Source organism: Antrostomus carolinensis, unplaced genomic scaffold (genome assembly GCF_000700745.2).
Source record: "Antrostomus carolinensis isolate BGI_N321 unplaced genomic scaffold, ASM70074v2 scaffold9408, whole genome shotgun sequence".
Taxonomy (NCBI): domain Eukaryota; kingdom Metazoa; phylum Chordata; class Aves; order Caprimulgiformes; family Caprimulgidae; genus Antrostomus; species Antrostomus carolinensis.
In genome coordinates, this window is record NW_010333727.1 from 59,940 (window position 1) to 82,425 (window position 22,486).

The 22,486-nt window shown below is 40.0% G+C and overlaps 1 protein-coding gene across 2 annotated transcripts in view; it reads right to left on the bottom strand.

Annotated features, from left to right (window-relative positions):
• LOC104529617 (vasoactive intestinal polypeptide receptor) overlaps positions 1-22,486 on the bottom strand; it is a 73,518-nt gene that overhangs the window by 27,907 nt on the left and 23,125 nt on the right. For both annotated transcript variants that reach the window (XM_010173965.1, XM_010173966.1), the window contains 3 exons: positions 9,423-9,526; positions 5,913-6,013; positions 3,850-3,982 (listed from right to left, as the gene is read on the bottom strand). In XM_010173965.1, the coding sequence (XP_010172267.1) occupies positions 3,850-3,982; positions 5,913-6,013; positions 9,423-9,526 (338 nt within the window). The remainder of the gene's footprint in view (positions 1-3,849; positions 3,983-5,912; positions 6,014-9,422; positions 9,527-22,486) is intronic.

Here is a 22,486-nt window from a genome sequence, read left to right on the forward strand (position 1 = left end):
CTGTACAGCTGTACACGTGGACACACACACTACTTCAGCAAGCTAGGTCTTGCCTGCTTCCATCATGACTGTGAAAGGATAGAGACATTAGGAAGAAACAATTGGGTCCAATTTCCATATCTCTTTCCTGTGCCACCATTTTCACTTGCACCAAGGCTGGGCCACTACTGAACCTGGATAAAGTATTATTTTTCTGGTTAGAGCATCACTTCTCTAGCATAGCTCAACTCATATGGACTCTAAAGTCCCTTGAGATAAGCTTGGCCTTTCTTTGAACTTTCACTTCTTTAATGCCAGCTGAAAGGCAGTTGTAAATGGCAAGGCATTTACAAGTTTCTGCTAATATGGAAGTTACATAAGACAACCTCTGTTTTATGGGCTTACAAAGTATGGCAGGATCAGATCCTGCATTTGGAGAAACCTTGAAAATTCTATTAAAATAATGGAGCTGTACCAGTTTACATTGACAAAAAACATGGTCCACGTGCCTTGCCCAGTTCTCACGCAGGTTTCCTCAAATACAACACTGTTGAATTCAGCAAGAAGCTCTTATGTTTGCTTTTCCTCACATAAGAAGCAACTTTAAGCCCCGTGACTGTGATCCTCAAGGCTATTTAAGCATTTCTCTTCCACTGATTTCAACAAAGGTTACGTAACCATGAGTCTTTGAGGGACTCGGCCTTTCTATTTTGTCTCTTAGGAATACTTGTTTGATTTCTGGGGGCAGTTTTGTGAGTATTTCTAAGATGGTGATTAGCTTTAGCTGGTCTAGCCTCTGCGTCAGATGACTCAGAGTTGAGTTTAGATGTAAAAATAGAATTACCATGGTAAATGGGGTAACTATCCCTATTCCATGCTCATAAATCACAGAGTAATGGCACTTCTGAACACACTGGATTGCGCCGGCAATGTGCGCTTGCAGCCCAGAGGCCAATAAACGTGTCCTGGGCTGAATCAAGAGAAGCGTGGCCAGCAGGTCGAGGGAGGTGATTCTCCCCATCTACTCCGCTCTTGTAAGGCCCGACCTGGAGTACTGTGTCCAGTTCTGGAGCCCCCAACACAAGAAGGACATGGACCATTTAGAACGAATCCAGAAGAGGGCCATGAGGATGATCCGAGGGCTGGAGCACCTCTCCTATGAGGACAGGCTGAAAGAGTTGGGGCTGTTCAGCCTGGAGAAGAGAAGGCTCTGGGGAGATCTTATAGCGGCCTCCCAGTACCTGAAGGGGCTACAAGAAGGTTGGGGAAGGACTTTTCATAAGGGCAGTTAATGACAAAACAAGGGGAAATGGGTTTAAACTGAAAGAGGGGAGGTTTAGATGAGATATTAGGAAGAAGTTCTTCACTGTGAGGGTGGTCAGACACTGGAACAGGTTGGCCAGAGAAGCTGTGGCTGCTCCTCCCTGGAAATGTTGAAGGCCAGGTTTGGAAATGTTGAAGGCCAGGCTGGATGAGGCTTTGAGCAACCTGATGTAGTGGAAGGTGTCCCTGCTGCTGGCAGGGGGGCTGGAACTGGATGATCTTGAAGGTCCCTTCCAATCCTAACCATTCTATGATTCTTCTTTCCCGTAAGAGTGAGTTTAACAAGAAAGGAGAAAGGAATTCAAGGAGTCTACAGGTGCCACACATCACTCTGTAAACACCCCCCAGTGTATGGTGGCTCACATGATTTATAGCTTGGTGATGCTCATCATATATATTTTGGCTGCATTGGCCCCAAAATGCTTATTGCTGCATTCTCAGGTTCTGTGGCTCAAAAAAATGCTCAATAAACTTATTTTTTCAGGGTTTTCATGTTGAACTCAATGGTAATCCAAAACTATTTGAGTTTAAAATGCCATAGAATTAACACTGTAACTGAGGTTTCCCACACTAGGTAAAATGAAATAAAAATGCTATTGTGGCCAAGCCTATGAAGAAGTTTTTTTCAATGACATAAACACCTTCATGTAGTGGAGCTTCTACTTGATTGGAGCATTGACACATATGTTGGTAAAAAGCTTAAAATATTTTGTGTGTGGCTGGTGCACAAGTCTTCTTACTGCAACAGGTAATGCCAAATTCAGGAATTTGATCTCTCCATCAGGAATACTGAGAGAGATCTCTGTTTATTTGGATTTTCTAGCCCTGAATCTGTTCTGGAAGGGGGGGATGCCTTTATCCTTTTTCCCTCAAAGGAATCAAATGCAGTACTTTCTCTTCTAATAAAACATTTATATTGCTTTGGTTTTGCCCTCTTTGAAAACAGCATAGTGGTGAGAGCATTCAGTAAACTGAACTGTTTGTTCAAATTTCTCCTCAGAGTGAATGAACTCAAGGCCGTATCTCGCCACAAAACCTTCAGTAAATTGTGTATTAGTCCCTGGGTATATGAACTAGTATCCAAGCCTCCCAAGTCAAAACTTTATCTTGCAAGTTCAAAGCACAAACAAACTGATTATTTAACTTAACTCAAGCCAACCTAACCCAACCAAACCCACAGAAACACAATGGATTTTATAACTACTTCTGCAAATAGATGAATATTAGGAGAGGTACTTTGATGGCATTTCATGTAGGTATTTTTTCCCCGTGACCTAAAAGGTTGTTCTAATTGTTGGGTCAATACTGGTGCAGATTTTGTAAGGGGTATGTTGAGCTTCATGTGTAAGAGACAGGTTTGTTCCACATATTTTTATAACCCTTGTGTATCATCCAGCCACCCATCCCGTGGTGGCATTTAACATGAAAATCCTCTAATGAGGAGAAAAACACACAAAGGTGGTAGCCATGGGCCTGCCTGAAAGCATGTTGGCTTTCAGGAGCTGTGGCTCCTGCAGGACAAAGTCCTGTACTGATACACAGAAGTGCTTCTGGATGGATGGTTGAAGCAAACACTTCTCACATAGCTTTCTGCAGTCACAACCCGGTGCAAACTCCCGTAGGGTTGAGAGGTTAGTTCAAACTCTACGGCTCATTGGGTTCTTGGCTCCTCTGCCAATTAGCATTGGCAGTTATCTGTGGCAGCAGACACCAGGCAATTGTTTATTCCAGTTTATATGTCACTCTAATCATTCATGGACCTTCACAATAAAACCTCATTGTTAAAGAATAGAGATCCCAGTGAACCATAGAGGGGAAAAAAATAGAGGGTAGTATGTGGACACTATAATGGGAACACATCGTGCTGCAGACAGTTCTTGGGGAAAAGCTGAGAGCAGGCTGCTCTTTGGTATCAACGGAGAGGTCCTCAAGCAGAAATGTCATTATAACAACAGGGACAGGACTCAGGGTAAGGATATAGAAAAGTCAGAAGGTGATGAAATTGGGTGGATGGAAGGGAAAAGAGAGTCATTTTCTGGTGCTGTATGATGTAAAAAAAAAGGTCCAGGAGGGATCTGTCAGATTGCTGTGCCCAGTTGCCTGCTAATACCAGCAAGTAGTTCATCTAAAGTTATGAATTTATTATGAAGAGTTCTTTTTTTAAAAAAAATAAAAATAAAATATTTGGATGAATTCTGATAACATTTCTATATAACAGGACTGGGAGATGGACACAGGACTGACAGGAACCACAAAATCTTATAGATCCCCAGTTATGGGTTTGCCCTCAGAAAGGACCAGATGCCTCTATAAACTTTTGATCCTGCTAATTTATTTCATGCCTTTTTGTTCTCTGTCCCAGCCAAAAACCAGGACACTTACACAAATTAACCTGCAGGAATCATGTATTTGTTTCTTTCAAATGAGAAAAAAAATGGAAATCTTCCCAAAGTACTGTCTCACGTGCATTTGCAAGGTAATTTTTGGTGTATTGTTTAAGAGGGGCAACAGAATAAGGTGGAAGCTTCAACGTACATGGCTACTTACTGAACTGACAAAGCAGTGTTCAGATTCTCCACTTTCAAAGAGGATGACATCTTTTATGAAGACTGCGATGGCTCTCATTATGAAGGACATGAAGAGATGCATATGAATATAATTTCGAGTACAGTGTAGCTTTCTGTTGGGAAAAGATGAAACAACATTTCTGAATAGCAAGGCTTCTCCAAAGCCAAGAAATAGACTTACAATTAAACATTAGAAACCCTGAGACAGACTATGTTCTGATGTAAGTCGCTGGAAATCCACTTAAGCCTTTTTAAATCCACAAAACATGTGGCAATCCATATATCTGCAGCAGTGTTGCATCTTTTCCAATTCTCAGAAAAAAAGGTCAAAATACAGAATGACAGAAAACAGGTCCATCACACTGCTGTCCCCTGGAAAAGAAGTATTTTTGACTGATCAAAGTGTGCTCAAAATAAAGGTCTGTTTTCTGCAGAATGTTTGTACTGCCACAATGATTTTCGAAGTGAAATGTTTCTTCAGGATGTGAAATAAATTCTCAGCAGTTGCTGCCAAAATTAACACATATTACAGGCTTTCTGGAGCAATGTGAACTATATTTTCACTTAAAAATTACTAGTTATTAATGATATTGAGACCAACATCAAGGTTTTTCTGTCCCTTGCCCACTAATATTTTGAAGGTGAATTTTGATAGAGTAGTTTGTTTGGTTTTTTTTTCAAGCAAGACTTTACACCAGCTAAAGTGAAAGGCCCAATATTCTGGAAATGGGTACTTTGTACAGTTCATCAGAACCACAACAGACCTCACTCAGCAACATGATCAAATCACCACCTCTTAATGAGTCACTGTGCATTGGCAGAGTTTACGCTGTTAATCTCTGATGATGGCAAGATAATGTGACCGAGTTGAATCTTCTGCACTTGCAGGTGAAGGCAAGTCAAATTACACTCCTTCCCCACAAATGAAGAGTGTGAATCCTGGCAGTTTCACCAGCTTGGTTGGCACCTTGTACCTTGCTGAGATGAGATAATTTGCATGTGTTTCTGATTCACTCTTCACTTGTAAGAGGAGCGGAGAGAGTGTGTGTGCCGAGAAGTGCAAAGATCTTGAAGAGTGAAGCCAGCCTTGGTCTAAGTGTGAGAGTTATCCTAGAATGTGTTCTGGTTCCTACAGCTTTCTTTGGTGGTGATATCTGGACCACACTGTCACAAATTGGACAACCATATAATGCATTTCAGCTACTGCAGAGTGGCCTGAAGAGGTGGAATCACATCTAGAAGGTTCTTCCATCTCACAGAGTTCTGCTTTTTGCTGTTTTCCCTATACATAAACAAGATTATAATAGGAGATTACCTTATGTGCAGATTTCTTCATTGAAGGCATCCAAATCTAGATGCCTGAATCTATTATAAACAATAGAAGCTGAGGATGAATTTATTTGCTGTAATCTAGGCATCTAATGCCGTTTGATATGTTGTAGACTATCTGCCTACCAATCCACAAGGGCCTGGGTTTCCTGAAGGTCCTGTATCGTATTTGCTAACCTTGAGCACATCTCAGAGGTTCCAGCATGTCTAATATGGCTCTGGGTATCTATGTCTAGCCATAGAGCTATAGTAGGCAGTGCTTCTGAAATAGACGTTAGGAGGTAGTTTTAGGCTGCGATTCACCTGTATCATTTTGAAAACCCACTTTAGTGGAAATGCATCATTCCATAGTATCCATATACACCACACTGACTAGGTCTCTGTGGACTATAAAAGGTTATGGGATAATGGCCTCTAATACAGAGATTCATCATATAACAATCTACATTTAGTGAGATGAATCCCACCTAAATAATTGGATGTGGGTTATAACTCTCACACAAAGGCCACAAATCACATACCAGAAAACCAAAGTGATACCAAAAGATGGAGGAACTTTCCTCCCCTATCCACCTGAGACTTTACAGAAATCTTTTGCATCCACCTGTAACACTCATGGCCTATAACCAACACAGCTGATTTATTTGAGCTTAAACAGCCACTATGTCCTTTGAGTCATACCCTTACCTTTGCCTTTTTTACTCATGGTCTTACCTGAAGAGACATAAAATGATCATAGCAGCCGTGAGAGCAATGAGCGATAAGGTATGTCCAATGGTGTAGCCAGTCTTGACTGTGCCATAGAAAGCCGTTTGCTAATGTGAAGGAAAGAAACAAAACAGGACTTTCAAAGAGCTACCAACATTCATTCCTAAATACACCATCACCCAGCGTTTACTAACTTTCTTGGTGACACATGGTCAACCTACTCCATTCTTTTAAGAAAAACCCCACCAACTCCTTCACCCTTTAAAATCACATCCAGTAGAGCACCTGACTCAAATACCTCCGGTGTGAATAAGAAGAACGTGTAAGGTTGCAGTAGAGCTCAGATCACACCAAAACCAGGTTACAGCTACACAAGGGAAAAGTTCATGCAGGAGGGAAGAAGTCTGATTTGACACTTGCAGACAGCTACATGGTTATAATCTTGTGGAACAAGAATGACTAATATTCAGTGAAACAGCATACTGACACGTGAGCTCTGAGGTGGTGAGTATGATAAGCTTCATCTTATTAAGGAAGTTTGAGGACAGAACTCGTCTGGAAATTGGTTTGCTTTTGTGGAAGCTAGGTATTGTGTTTTGACAAGTAAAAAAATGTTCTCACTGAAATCATCGATATGTTCATACAGAAATACATGTTAAGTTGGAAATTAGTTCATGGCTTTTCTCTTTGACAGCACACAGAGGGAATCTACAAGCATGGAGCACCACAGGACTTAAATCCAACTGGGGAACTTGGTCCAAATAAAATGAAGAAACAAGGCAACAAAACTCTAGCTCTCCCAAAGCCCCTCAGCAACACTCTAAATCCATATATTTTGATTTTCAGCTTAAAAAAGATCAGTTGATATTTGGACATTTGCTTAATCAATGAAAAATCTAAGTTTTTTATGAGAATCTAACTCAGTTTGTGGAAAATCTTACTTTTCCAGCCCTTGATTGACCCTCCTCTGTTCTCCTTGCCACCTTTTTTTAATAAAAAAAAATCAAAAAAACAAAACTGCAAAGAGCAGTTTAGATTTAAGATGTAAACCCAACCTTGTTTGGGAAAACACTCTTTAATAACAGTGAGAGTTGACATTTTTATATGCTATTTTCACAGGTCTTGAGAAGTACTTGGTACTTTACAGAACCAGTGAGGCTGCAATGAAAATAATCCTCTAGGATTTGCACAAGCCAGCTTGGAGGGGTGTTAAAACAGAGGTTTCAGAGAGTGCAAAGTTTACACTGGTTGTATCTACATTGCTTCTTAGACCACAGATCTCAGAGATGGCTAAAAGCACAATAACTTTACAGCCCCATTCAATGAATCCACATCACTAAGAGCTTTGGGTCAGTAACTCTGAATACATAATTCATAACAAGGTTTTCAGGTCAATTTATCTACCTGATCTCATCCATATAATGCCAGGAAGCTGCTATGGTGATGGTGTCACCCAGTATGGTATGGTCATATCTAAGCCTCACTCATCTGCACTGCATGGAGGCACTTGCACTGTGGTAAGGAACAGCAGAGGTTCCAGACTGAGGCACAAAAGGGAGAAACTATGGGTCATGTCTGACAATGGGACAGCAAAACAACCTCCTCCCTATTTGCTAATATGTGGATTTTCAAGGTTAAGTTGGAGAAGGAATCATTATTACTGCCAAGATCATAAGTGCACACTGCTTTGATGCCTACATCATCTGCTTCTTAGGGACTGCCAGAATTCACAACTAAAATCTTACACATGGCCTTTATTTATTTTTCATATTTTTCTTGTTGTTTTTGACTTGATATGAGTAGACGTTAAAAGTACATGAAGTGTTTTAAGCATGGAAGGTTATCAGTCTGTTCTGGACCTCATGTCTCATACAGCCTGCTGTTCTCCTTTTTTCCTATTCCCTTGCTTTCTCCCCAAACTGACAGACAATTTAACAACAACAAAAAATCTATTCTTCTTCACAGTTTAGTACTGCATGTTCACCCCCCTCAGTCACCTTTCAAACAAATTAGACTTAAGCAGCATGACAAAACCACGGAAATCGAGAGAAAATAATTAAGAAAGAATTAAAAGAACACAATACGTGTTCTCTTGGTAACGCAGCACTCTGGCAACACTGCAATCCACTGGGTCGCCAAAGCATGTCCCAGGAATTCCCAAATCCCCTTTGCAGCTGGAACATAAACCAGAGCTCTCAATGGAGAACCTTCCAAGAGCAGACCCGTAACAATGGCTTTTGCAATGTGCAACTGGTACCACACAACTTGATCTGAGGAATGGGACACTTGAGGATGTGAAGTGGTAGCTGACCTCAAAGGCTCTCTTCAGTAGAAGTAGGAATTCTTTGTGTAACTTTCTCTTTGCTATTTTCTGTATTCTTTACCTATTAAGGCTGGCTCAGTTCTGTTCAGCTTCTCTGTTAACTCTTTGAGTGCCTTGGCAATGTGTGACCATACACAAAGGCCTCTCACCATACTTATTTATTCATTATTGAGATTCCTACATCCCACATTCACAAACATTGACATAGGGCATATAACAGAAAAAAAAGTATGGACATGAGTTTAATATATATATGCAGTTGAAGTGAAATATAGTTCTTTTCTAGCATAAGATTTTTCTTGTTGTCTATGGGACAACTATAGATGACTAGTTTAGATTAGCTGTTGAACTTTTAGTTAGGTGAGGTAAATCTTGCTTCTGACAACATTTGTTGTTGAAGATGTCCCTACTCACTGCAGGGGGGTTGGATCAGATGACCTTTAAAGGTATTTTCCAACCCAAACCATTCTACGATTCTATGATTCGTGATTCTATGATTCTAGGATTCTGTGATATGATTCTATGATTCATGATTCTATGATTCCATGATTGTTGTCCTCTTTAGACTTTACCCTTCACGTCTCAGCACGCAGCAAACCAATAACAAACTCCTTCCTGTGTAATGACAATACTCTATAAAGCTAATTAAACCTAGGTCAGTGATTACTAATTTACATACAGGGAGTATCTCAGAGAGCTTGCAGATTTCCTTACAAAATTCAGTAACATTGCCTGAAAATTTGTGTTCCCTACAGTTTTGTAGTTGGTTGAGATCAGCAGAGCAGCACTGATGGCAAGTGAGTCATATCCTTTTATCCCTTTTGATCTTTTGATACTTATGTTGGCCTAGAAATACTGGAACCACCATATCTACTTAAGGATAAATATAAATGTGGAGGGCTTGATTCAAAGATGAACATGGAAAATCAAGCACCTGAAGTTATGTGTGGGCATCACAGAGACACTGCTCTGATCTCCTCAGTTGCTAATTTCTTGACACCACCCTTGGAAATCAAAGGGATGATCATCTCTTTGACCAGATATTTGATCTCTGCTTCCAGGGATCCTAAAGAGGATCCTTCCTTCTCAAGGAAACAGAATCGGAATGGAAAAAAAATGGGCATGGGAAGATCATGAGATTCTGATATCAATTCCTGGAAAATCTTCATGTCTACCCCTCCAGGTTTACAAACCTCTTCCCCCGGAGTGCTGTTGGAATCATATCCACAAGCTACAGCATACGGCGCAGGGTATACATCCGTCCAGCCCTGGCTTGTACAATTCCTGGTCACGTTCCCTGGAAGAAAAAAGAAAAGGATAATTTAAAAAGAAATGTTCAGCTTGCTGTTAATCAAATGTCTGCCTTTTGTTGATTCAAATGTCAGAACACATTTCTTGTAATACTTAGAGTAAAAGCCTCAGACTTTTTCTCTGTTACAAAGTGTTCACATTCCACAGAACACATAAAAGGGAGGGACCCATTGGGTCATAAAGTTCAGACCTCAAAAACAAATACATTTTAAGACTGAGGTGCCCACAAAACATCTTTTCCAATGGTACCATAATGCCAGTTGTACACAGACCTTTGGTTGTTGGCACTGCACCAATATTATTTGAGAGTGTTATTATCATATTGCCTTTCTTCCTGGAAAATTTTTCATCTAAACAGAGCAGTGAAGTATTTACATCTTTCACTTCACTTGCAAGAAGAAAAGACAGAGATAAAGTGCTCATTTCAAATTATGCAGGTAAGGTCAGAGGTCTGGGAACTGAATGGAGTCCTTGAAACCCAGACCTTGCTTACAAAATAAGCCCTGATCAAATGTGATTCCTGGGAAATCTACTGCACTCTTGTCTGAGAACCAAACACTTCAAAAATTTGGCTATGAGGGGAGAAAAACCAGATACTGACAACCTGTATTGCCTGTTTTAACATGTATACTCAAAGGCAGGAAGATTTCCTGGACTCTTAAGTAAGTTGAGTGCCTAGGGCCTCCAACCAGCTAGAAAGAGCTTTACTTATCATAAGGAGGTCTCCCTCCGTCAGCCAAAACTGACAAAACAATGAAGTTTGCATGCCTCCCTCGTACTCTGAACTTCCTGGTCCATCTGGAATTGTAAAGGGACTGTCCACTGAAAAGCAGTTCTCCCTTTGTAAGACATCTCTGCTTTCTGTCCCAGCTGGATGTCAAACCCACACTAAGGGGCTGTAGAGACATTAATCAAGCAAAAGAAGGATAAACCAACAATCTGACTAGGATAGGCCTTAACCTAAGAGGTTCTTAGTCTAAAAGGTTAAGATAGATGTTTATCAAACAGAAATAACAAAGAAGCAATACATCCAACAGCACATTGCAAATTTCCCCAGCACTCACTCTGACCACCAGTCCCTACCCTGTATATCTCACTCAAATCCTATCACTGTGGCGTTCCTTTTGTGTAAATTATCACATGAAACTATCTGCCACCCCCAACTGGAAACTTGGTACAATAAACCAGAATGAACAAAGAGTAGTCAAAACTCGCTTCGTAGATGAAGAATTGCATCAGTGAAACTCAAGAGCTTTGCAAACATTTCCAACAATGGGTTCTTTGCACATAGGAATAATAAAATTTCTGCAAACAGGAGCAAATCATTTATGTAGCTATGAGTCATGAAAATATTCAAGCATCACCTCCAGGAATTTCTGACAATTGAGTCATCTGAACATCTTTCTAACCAGAGACCCGTCTTGCACTGAAATCAGCAGCAGCCTATCCCCTGGCTTAATTTTCTTCTTGAAACCTTGTGACAAGGTGGGTTTTGACACTAAAACTTGTCCCTGTAATTTGTCTTTACAACAGTTCTAAATTCCATGAGGGCTCCGGTGCCTCTGTTCATTTTAAGAGCTGCTCCAAAAGATGTTAGTAAGGTTTAGTACAGTTTGGTGGGTTCCTGTTCCCCAGACCTTTTCTGCACGGTCATTGTTTGCATTTCTTTTTACCAGAGTTCATATCAGGATCATAAGAGATCTTGGGCAAACTCATCAAGGACACGACTGTTCAGTACTTTTTTCTTTGGAAGTGTTACGTAATTTCTGTTATTTCTTCTTCATTACAATAGATCCCATTATCTCAACTTTTCTGCTTCCTATTTCCTGCTCAAAACTCCTCCTCTCTGTTTGGGGATGTCTTTAGCTTTCACGCTGGTTTTGATTCTTCACTTCTTATTCTCAGTGAACCCAGGGGTGCTTCTTTCAGTTTAATTTTCCCAAATTTCTCCTATTTCTTCTTTCTAAGTGCACTTCCTCACAATTGTTTGATTCCTTTGTAATTGTTCTCACTGCTCTCAAGAATACTTTCAAAAGTTGTCTTAATGCTTTAGCAGATGTGGAAACTAAGGTAGAGGGAATCACAATGATACAGCATCACTGGGATTTAAAAGTAGTAATAAAAATATCCCTGATTTTAGGGAAACTCACTGCCCAGAGAAATTTTTCTACCACACTTTGCTGCTCACGTAACTTTTTGATGTGCAAATTCACACACATTGTGTGATACAACAAACCTTTCTAATAACTCTCATGTTCCATACTAGATGCTTTGGAGGTGCAAAAAGTACAAGGTTAGAAGATATAGATTTTACCACACCACAATTTTGGCTCAAGTGATGGATGATGTCTCCCTTCAGAGCAAACAACAATTCTAATTAATACTAATTATTGGATTACTTTCTGAAAACAAACACAGAATTTGGAAAACTGGAGAGTTTTTGGATTTGGAAATGGTCTCTCCAGCCTTTGAAAGTTCACAAGGTTTCTGAAACTTTCCCATTTCCTATCAGACTGAAGCTAAATCTTTTCAAACTGTATTCCTGGAGAATTAATGGAAAGGAGATCAGGGGTTTATAACCCAGTAACACATAATAAGCAATGCACAGTGGAGGAGATTCACTGCGAGAGCTGGAAAGCACCCTACTTCTAGCAGGTTTGTTCTCCAGGCTCTCCTCTACGTTTTGGAAAAAGAAGGTTCAAGTACCTGGTATGAACTGAGTCCCCTCAGTAGGGTGGTATTAGTTAATAGCCACGAAATAATCTGCCTTTTGTGGAGTTTGCATTTGATTTTGATCAGAAATGTTACAACTGTCAAACTGGTGCATCTACCCCTAAAAGCCACATCCATTTTGATGAGATTAAGTTTTCCATTTAAAAAAATAAAAATATATATATATTTTATTTGAAAAAGCCACAAGTAACTCTCATTTATGATAACAATAACCTCATAACATCTTACCAGAACTCAGCTTCCTGCTTTCACAGAATCACAGAATGGCTGAGGTTGGAAAAGAACTCTGGAGATCATCTGATCCAATCTGCCTGCTCAAGCAGGGCCACCTAGAGCTGGTTGCTCCAAAGCATGCCCAGATAACTTTTGGATATCCTTGTAGCCTCCAAAGATGGAGACTCCACAACCCTTTTGGGCAACCTGCTCCAGTGCTTGGTCACCCTCACAGTAAAAAAAAAGTGTTTCTTTATGTTCAGGTGGAGCCTCCTGTGTTTCAATTTGGCCACAGTTACAGAATGCAAAGACAATTAGAAAGTGTAAGAAGGACTCATTACTTCAGAAGTACATTTGCAAATGGAAGCCTTGTGTGTAACAGAAACCCTCTTCTGGGTGCTGTCAGGAGCACAAAACAAAATCCCTGATTCCCATTTCAGGTGTGCACAACCTCTGGAGAAGCACCAGGTGTATGGTCCCATGAGGATGGGATATAGTTTATGAGATGTTGCAGTGATATACTGTCCAGCTCATCCACAGCAACTCTGCATGTGGTCAAGAGGAGTAAGGTAACCAGGCTAAACTGTTTTCATTGTAGTGTGAAGCAAGTGAAATCTCTCCATGGCTGCCAAAGGTGTAAATCAGGCATGGAGGGATCCTGATGTACAGGCTGATCAGATGCACAATAATTGCTAAGATGCAATAACCCGATTGTGGATCTGAGACCTGAGTAAAGCACCACAGGGAGACAATTAAGAGGGATCTCAGCACCACAACTCTTTCACTGCTGTCTTCTCTCTTTGCAGATATCAGGACAAAAGAGTTTAAAGATGAAGTTTTAAAAAGAATGAGGTGATGACCTTTTCATAAAGCTCCCTGCCAGGTAGGAGGGGATGAATGTACAAAGGGAGCAAAATAACAGTGCAGAAATTAAAGGGGGGGGGGAAGTTAGTTCTCTAGAGCTGACAAATACAACATGCAGAGTTAATCCTTATACAAGCTAAAGGAACTATAGCTACTGCTGGAGAACCAGGATGGGAAACTAACCAGCAGGTTGTGGTATAAAAGCCACTGCTTACAGAAGCGAATTACAAGTGCAAATATGAGGCTAGACCTTTGGTTCATTTATATCAGTGTTTATGACAGTCAAGGCATAAAACATTCCTGAAAGGCAAGGGGTGAAGCCGCAGGCCTGAATAACCAGTTTTCACTAAGTTTTACTGCAACAAAGCCTTAAAGGCTCACGTGTAGCATGACAACCCATAATTGTTTCATCAAATCCCCACATTTTTTGATCATAGAGTCATTTGGTTGGAAAAGACCTTTGAGATCATGGAGTCCAACTGTACCTGTCCACTACTAAACCAGATCTCTGAGCACCTCATCTACCCAGCCCAAGATATGACCTCTGCCTTTTTGCAGATGTATTGACCACAAAAGTGTAAATGTGTTACGGGCTTCAGGTCAAGCCCAAGTGAGATTGGCAGGGTCTCTCTTGAGCTCAACACTAGCTGTTCTGCAGCACACTAAACACTACCCAACTGTGAAGTTAACCAGACAGGATGAGCCATTCAAGTCAATGTAAGTTTCTATATGTATAATATATCACCGAAACACAGAATGGTTGGGGTTGGAAGGGACCTCTGGAGATCATCTAGTCCAACCCCCCTGCCAGAGCAGATTCATCTAGAGCAAGTTGCACAGGACTATGTATGTATAATAAAACACGACTCTTCCTCATGCACTTCCTCTGCCTGTACTCCTTGAAAATCTGCTTGTAGTGTGCTACAGTGATTAATGATCACGTACACGAAGCACGAGGAGAGATTGCCCTTCCTCTGCACACTTTTGCATCTTTCTAGTATCATATCTGCTGTGGGACAGGACTTCGCCATCTGGCCCAGCAGCTGTTCCTGGTTTAAGCAAATGCTTCTTTAGAGTTCACAAAGCCCTCTCTAATTTCCTAATCGGCATGGTTTGATGGCATGCCTATTATGGAAATGGAATTGATGGTTGTAAGCAATTAGCTGAATGCTCCCGTCTTTCCTTCTGATTAGCTCCTGTGATTGTACAAATTCTGGTACATGGTTCACACCTCTTCTATTTTTTCCTCACCTACAGGGTGATTCAGAAACTCTCTGCTCTGGGTAGCAAAGACAGAGGGAAGGAAATTCCTCTCAATGACAACAAGCAGGACTGGCAAAATTCTGAGACATGTTTTGGTTAAAAACCTCCAAATATTTCTTTTTTAGCATCAAAAAACCCCAGTAAAATAAAATAAAATAAAATAAAATAAAATAAAATAAAAATAAATAAAATAAATAAAACAAACCACTAACACTTGTAAACTCGTGATGGAAATGTCTAAGTATTCCTGATTTTAATTAAGTTTGTGGTTATTCATATTTTACTAATTGTTTAATTCTATTAATTCTGATGAAAGAAGTATTCTCCTCTTCTCTTCCTATCCCACACTACTCATCTTTTCTATTTGGATTGACAAATAAGAATGAATCGACACTACTGATACTGACAAGGAGGACACTTTTGTCTGTATCCCCTGTTTTTTTTTCCCCCTGATTGAGTGAAGAATGGTTGAATCTTCCTAGAAAGCAGAGCAGGTTAAGCAGCTAAATGACTTTATGGCTTTGCATCTTGCATATCCTGGTGATGGTGGAAATATCTTCTAATCTCCCTCAAATGAAGGTTCATATGAGCTAACCATTGAATTTAACGAATTGTTCTTACCTCTTTCCAATAATTCTGATAGCTCTTTATACTTTTGCCATTCATTTGTACCTTCCAGGTCTATCAGCCCTACCATTTCTTTATATGTTTTGTGAAAACATACTTCCATATGCTTATTTTAGACCTGCTGTTGGACAATTTCATTTAACATCCCTTCTCTCATACACCATGAAACAATCATTCCCCACCTACTTTCTCTACAACATTAATGACTGTATTCACCTCTAACTTACACCCTTGTAATCCACATTTTTCTTGAAGGAAGAGCATTAATCTACCTACTCTACTTGTACATTGTCTGTTTATATGTTTATTCATACACTGTTCCACTGATCTCCTGTTCTCCTTTGGACATTGTGATAGTTTAACCTCCAACTATCACCTGACGGACCTGCTCAGCTGCACGTTCCATGAGATCTTCTGGCCTTGATCTTGGTCTGCCTTGATCTGCTGCCCATACAAACAGCCCAGAGGGTTGACTCCAAATCTTCTTCCTCTGCCTCCAAGATCCTCATAGCCCTATACAAGGGGTCTAACTCTGCTCTGCAGTGAATATTTATTTTCATCACTCTTCCTTGGGAAAAATGGAGAGACATTCTACAGCAAAACACTGCTCATACAATTTACTAATTGGGGTAGACTTTCTGGAATAGGAACAAACACATGAAAAACTTCTAATTCAATTTCCTGATCCAGAAATGTATTTGGGAATGATGTGGAAGAGATATGAATCAAAATGACTTTGCAGATTGGGTTATACCAACCAGTAAAGGGCCTGGTAGAGGAATGACATGATTTATTCATGACATATCAGAAGAGAAGTGAGGAGTTAGTGGAACCAAGTTAAAACCAGAACATTTTCTTTATAAAAGGTCTTTGATCTGAATAGGAGTTAAACACTGAACAGGTGAACTGAATAAATGCAGAGAGATAACACTATTCCAAGCAATTTGTTGCCTGTGTCTAGCTCTGAAGGTTCTTCTCTTTCTTAAATTCTTTTTGCCTCTCATCTGTTTCAAATACACACTTCAGACTCAGAAACATGTCTAAAAGTTTGTGTCATAGGTGAGGTTTTAGCTTTTTGATCTCAGAAGAAGAAAACCTCTTATTGGCTTTTAATGGGAACCTGAATTAATACAAAGAGAGGTCGGTCATTGCTAAGGGTTGTTCGCTTTTGTCTTCCTCTTGCTTTTCTTGCCCTTTTCTGTAATAACTTCTAAAGGAGAGAGGAAGGTCTGCTCTGAGTAGCAGTCTGTCCCGCTTCTCTGTCATCATGTTCCATGGTCAGAAATCGATTTTTTCAAGCAGAAGCTATTAAAGCAGTAGCAGTTCTTATCATTTACTCTTCTTGAGATGCTGCTGAGCCCACTGGAACATCTCTAGTTCCATTTTTATTATTGATCTGTCCTACTGTTACTGGGAAACACCTGAGACTTTCAGACAGCTATAGCTTGCACCAAACTGAATGCTGAAGTGGTTAGATCTGGTAGAAACTTGGGGGGTAAATCATGACAAGATATTTTCCAAACCTGCTTTATCTGCTTCAGTCATGATCTCACAAGATCATTCTTTCAGCACGATTTCTGCTTAGTATTTAGTGCTATTTCATAATTTCATGCCATAGTACAAACCACGGCACGGTATCAGCATGTCACATGACAGACACAGCCTTTAGTTTCTTATTTTGTTCTTTTTTCTTATCACTTGGCCTGCAGTTATTGCTACCACATCTCCAGTGCCCTGAAGCTTATTGTATCCTGGATTTTGGGAAATCCTCCATTTTCCTTTCTCTTCCTTTCCTTTTCCTACACGTTATGTTTTTAAGTGTGAAGATCTTGATCCTTAATAAATACAGATAATTCCTCCCTTCTTAACATCATATGTTCCCCTTAATTAGGCACGTTTTGTAAACTCTGTTTGTTTTCTCACACTAAAAGCAGAGCTGTCAAACTCTAGGACAAATTTCTCATTAGATCTTTTGATATTACAATCATAGTCTACTGGGAAATATTTAGAAGAAAAAGATGTACATTCCTGGGTGACTGGAGGTAGAGAAACTCTACAAGATATGGGCTGGCAGTGGGCTTTCAACCTAAGAACCTCAACACAGCGTGCACTGGTATCACTGGACATACATGACTTAGGGTGCACTGTAGGATGGAGGAGAAGTTCAGATACTGCTCACAAAACCTTCTCAGCATCAGTCCTTCAGAAGAGTGAGGGACATGCATTGTAACACCTCAGCTGCAAATAAATCTCAAAGGTCTAAAGCAAAACTAAGCTTTAAATAAGCCGTATAGGCAGAAAGCCACCTGTATCTTTATTTACACCCAGGCACAGTGCTGGAGCTGGCTAACACAAAAAGTGTACTCTTAAATGTGAATGTAAAATCAACACTGATCTGTGGAAATGGGGTCATCCAGCATTGTTTTCTGACTTGGACCTTCTGTTGTCCATAACAAATGAGAAAAATGAACATCAAACAGAGCTGGAGGCTTCCCTGATGGACAAAGGGAGCAGAAGAATTAACAATTTAATAATTGAAATGAAATAAAATAAAACTAAAAAAATAATAATATTAGAATAGTAATAATAATAATAGTAGTAAAATATGGAATAGAGTGACACACAGTGCAATTGCTCACCACTCGCTGACCAAGCCCGGTCCGTTCCCAGATAACGATCCCAGAGGAGCGACAATCCCGAACTGAAACCGCAAAGCCAGAGAGAGCAGGAGCCCAAGCGAAAGTCAGAGAGAGCAAGAGAGGAAGAGCCCCTCATGAATATCCTGACCATGATGTTATAGGATATGGAATATCCCATTGGCATATCCAAATGCCAACTTAGCTTATTAATTTAAAAATTCCTCACCCACCCTAGATCCTGCACTTGCAGACTGGCAAAACACAAAGTCCTTCAACTTCCAGTGACAAATGAAAACATTGGGATGTTCTCAGTGTTTCTCTCATAACAAATCCCAGCTGAAACCAAAACACAGTGATGCTGTTGTAGCTACTAAAAAGAAACCCAGCTCTGTCCCAGCTACAAACCAGGACAGTGTGCCAGAACTGGAAGGGGTGAGAAGTGATGATAGCTGGGTTGTGCTTCAGCTTGAACCATTAAGACCTGGTTATTAACAGTAAATGACATACATCCATAAATTTGACTTGATTCCCTCTATCCTAATGAAGTTAGATAATGCTAAAAAGGATTAGTCAATGTCTTTCAAAGTGAGTGGAGAGAGGGTGTCATTTCCAAATCTCTCTACAGATGACTCAGGAAAAAAAATGAGACAATAGAATTAGACTTTTGCTGTCCATCATACTGAACTTGTCAAAAGGTCATCAGTCAGAGGCCAGGAATGACATGAACCATGTTTTGTGTATAAGTGCTCACAACAACTGAGATGTACACAGGATCAAACGCTAGTTAAAATAACTGGGCACAAGAGCAGAAAAGAATGGCAAAAGACAACAAAAAAGCTCTTGATTTATATTTGCTGAATTGAAATGTACTGCAGAGAAAAAGATACCCTTTAAATTCAAATGAAAAAGCTACCTGACAGAAGAGAATGTGCAAGTTTAAAAGGATAAGAGGACATTAAATGAATAAACAAATAATGGAATAATGATGGATTATGATTTAAAATATCCACAATAACATAATAAGATCCATAATTTCTCAGGTAAGTCTTGGGGCTCTGCTTATGCAGAAAAGGGCTTGTTTAATGACTTTAGGTCAGATTCTGAGTGCTAATGCTGGTAGAAACTTAAGTTACTCTAGGTTTAAAAGACTGTAAAGCCAGAGAAGAATTTGTCTCCACGTTCTTTAGATACAATACCATATTTGCATACAACCTGCAATGATATTAAACACACAAGTGATTTAGATACATCTGAAAACTTTATCTATGTGTCTGTGGATGAGGAGATTAGGTCCACCTATAGCTGAGATCCCGAGTGTTTGTTCTCAATTACTCCATAGACTTTCCTCCATGAACAATGGGGAAATCCCAGGCTGATTCAAACCCCAGAGAAACACCTCCAGGACATATGGGACGTGCCTTTCCACTTTGAGCTTTCATTAGATGATAGTAACCCTGATTACCTGCACCATGTAGACAGAAAGGAGCAAGGCTGAGAACAGTAGAAAATCTGTCTTAATTAAAATATGCTCTTGTTTAAATTCAGCACTCCATAAATTCCTTGACTGGATTGAATAATCTTTCTCACACAGCCTAGACCTTTCAGATCCCACTTGCCATGTAGAAGAAGAAAGGCTTGCTGTTTGCATGAATCAATGCTGATAAATATCCCTGTCATTTCAAAATTCCTGTTTAAAATATTGGAAACTTAAACACTTAGTGTTGCTCTGCACAAATATCTACCTTAGAGGTGACACACAATATAACTGCCAATTTTTGTAGTTGATGTTAGCCACAGGAGTCTGGTTACATGACTCTCATCCCATCCTAATTCCTACCTGAAAAACTACACAAAACCTTCTGAATAAGCACCATGGAAATCAGTTTAACAAACTGTGAGTGCACGTAAAGGCTGTCAATAAGCACAGACAGCTTCATGCTCATTCTAAGACTCCAGGTAGCCAGTAAAAGCATCGCTTCCATGGAGATCCAAAGCCACATATGACTCAGAGGATTTGCTTCTCAGCATGTAGGATTTGGGACTGGTAAACAGGACAAAAAAGCAGCAGCTTGAAGCCAGGAAATGTCCTGACCCAGATGGACAGCATACTTAGCGATGACATTCAAAGGAAGGGGCATAAATTCATGGTGTTGGATCCACCAATGCTGACAAGTTCTATTTCCTTAGAATCACAGAAATGTTTTGGTTGGAAAAGACCTTTGAGATCATAGAGTTCAACCATAAATGTATCACTCATGCCCAGTGTTTGGCAGTGTATTTCTAACATCAGGAAAGAGTTGTTTGGTGTAAAAATGATGACAATGAACAAAAGAAGTAAGAGGATGAAAATATTGTGTATTGGAGAATGAGGGAAATCAGGAACTTGGAGATACAGCTAAAGCTTCAGTGATATTTGATAATAGTACTGGCATTCTTTCAATGCACTTGACCAAGATTGAAGGATTTTGAGTTGAACTATGCAAATGAGTGCACATATTGCTGTGCTTGGCTCCACACAGGGAAGCTGCTGTGTCTGGGTGACTCTAGAAGCAAGCACGAACCACCTGCAGAGAGGCAGGATCTGGACATCTCTATTCTAGATAGCTTGAAGATAGGAATATATCAGAATTAATGATGAATTGAAGTCCTTGCAGTCAGTAGGCCCACTAAGCACAAGGAAGGGAACTGGAGCAGGAAAGAGAAGTAAAACGTGCTCATGAGGGAAGGGAAAGGAGAGCAGAAGTAAATTTAGAGCCCCAGAGGAAAAAAAGGAATTTGGCAAGCCCGAAACTCAGAAGGATCTCATCTTGTTGAGTGGGATTCCAGAGCTTGGTTATTCCCATCTCCACCCCCTTAAATCAATTAATCTCATAGTTGAAGCTTAAAAACTGTCAGTGTTAATTTTTATCATTTAACTTGTGCACGGTGGACAATTTGCTCCTGGAGAAACTGTAGGGAACAAATCCTTATTACAAATGTCATCTTCCATATATTGAAAGCAAGCTGGAACGATCTGGTCAAGGGATAGCAAGTAATGCACTTTAATAACAAAAGGTGCCAAAAGGATTTTAATCTGTCTCCTTCACATGGTACTGACGAATGTCATGAAATAATGAAAATCTTCTGTATTTGTGAATGGCATAAAAATTTAATGTCAAATGACATCAGGACTATGCTAGGCATTTTAAGGTTTCTAAATGCCAGGAGATATTTTATCCTTTATTTACCATAAGATAGGATATTAGTCATTTGAAGAGCATATTCTCCATTAGGCAGGAAAATCACATTAACTCTTTGTTTCCCAGCACTTCACCCTTTTGCTGCTATAAATATAACAAGATTTTTTCTAGTTCACAACTTGGTATAAGCTTTTATGTTCCTGCAGAGGGATCAAAGAGTAAGATGTAAACATTAACCAAAATGATTGATTTCCTTGAAAGCTATTCAATGATACTCACTACTACAAAGGAAGAACTGCTTCACAAACTTTAATGGCATTCATTTTGCAGTAAGCCCTATAAAACAAGAGACAATCTTACCCTGCCTTTATTTAAGACCATATCTGCTTTCCACATTTGGATATGATTGCACAAAGTGTATAGCTCAGAGAAAAATCAAAGCTGTTGTTTCTGCTTTGGAAAGGGCATCTGTTCCTCTGTTCACAGAAGGAAATACAAGCATGTACGCTCTGCAAAGGTGGGATTCACCTGTCTTGTAAGATATTCACATCTCCCAGAGCTGCTTTAGAATAATTTTGATTGTAAATGGAGAGAATATGTGGTTTATTGATGTTATTCAACTCATCCTGAAGCGGAAGTCTAAAAGTCAGCTGAACCAAAAAAACTCTCAAGAGCCTATTTCTCACCACTGACTGTAAAACAAGTTCAGAGATTCAGTTGATCTCAATGCCATTCCATGTTAAAAACCAGTTCCCTTAATACAGGTATTAGTGACAGCTGAGGCATCCTCATGGATTTTTTAGATCCCTCAGGGTATCTCAAATGACACTAGATGCTTATGTTTAGGAAACTGAATGGAGCTGGAGCCCTCAGTGTCTACAGCGTAGGTTGGCACCTACGAGCTTAGTGCCTGCATTTCTACTACATTCAACAGAAAATTTACCAGTACAGCAAATGATCATAGAATCATAGAATGTATTGGGTTGGAAGGGACCTTTCAAGGTCATCTAGTCCAACCCCACTGCAGTGAGCAGGGACATCTTCAACTAGATCAGAGTGCTCAGAGCCCTGTCCAATCTGACCTTCAGGGTTTCCAGGGATGGGGCTTCTACCACTTCTCTGGGTAACCTGGGACAGTGTTTCACCACCATCATTGTAAAAAATTTCCTCCTTATATTTAGTCTAAATCTTCCCTCTTTTAAGTCAAAACTATTACCCCTTGTCCTATCGCTACAGGCCCTATTAGAAAGTTTGCCTCCCTCATTCTTATAGGCCCCCTTTAAGTATTGAAAGGCCACAATAAGGTCCCCCCAGAGCCTTCTCTTCTCCAGGCTGAACAACTCCAACACTCTTAACCTTCCTTCATAGGAGAGGTGCTCCAGTCCTCTAATCATTTTTGCAGCCTCCTCTGGACCTGCTCCAGCAGCT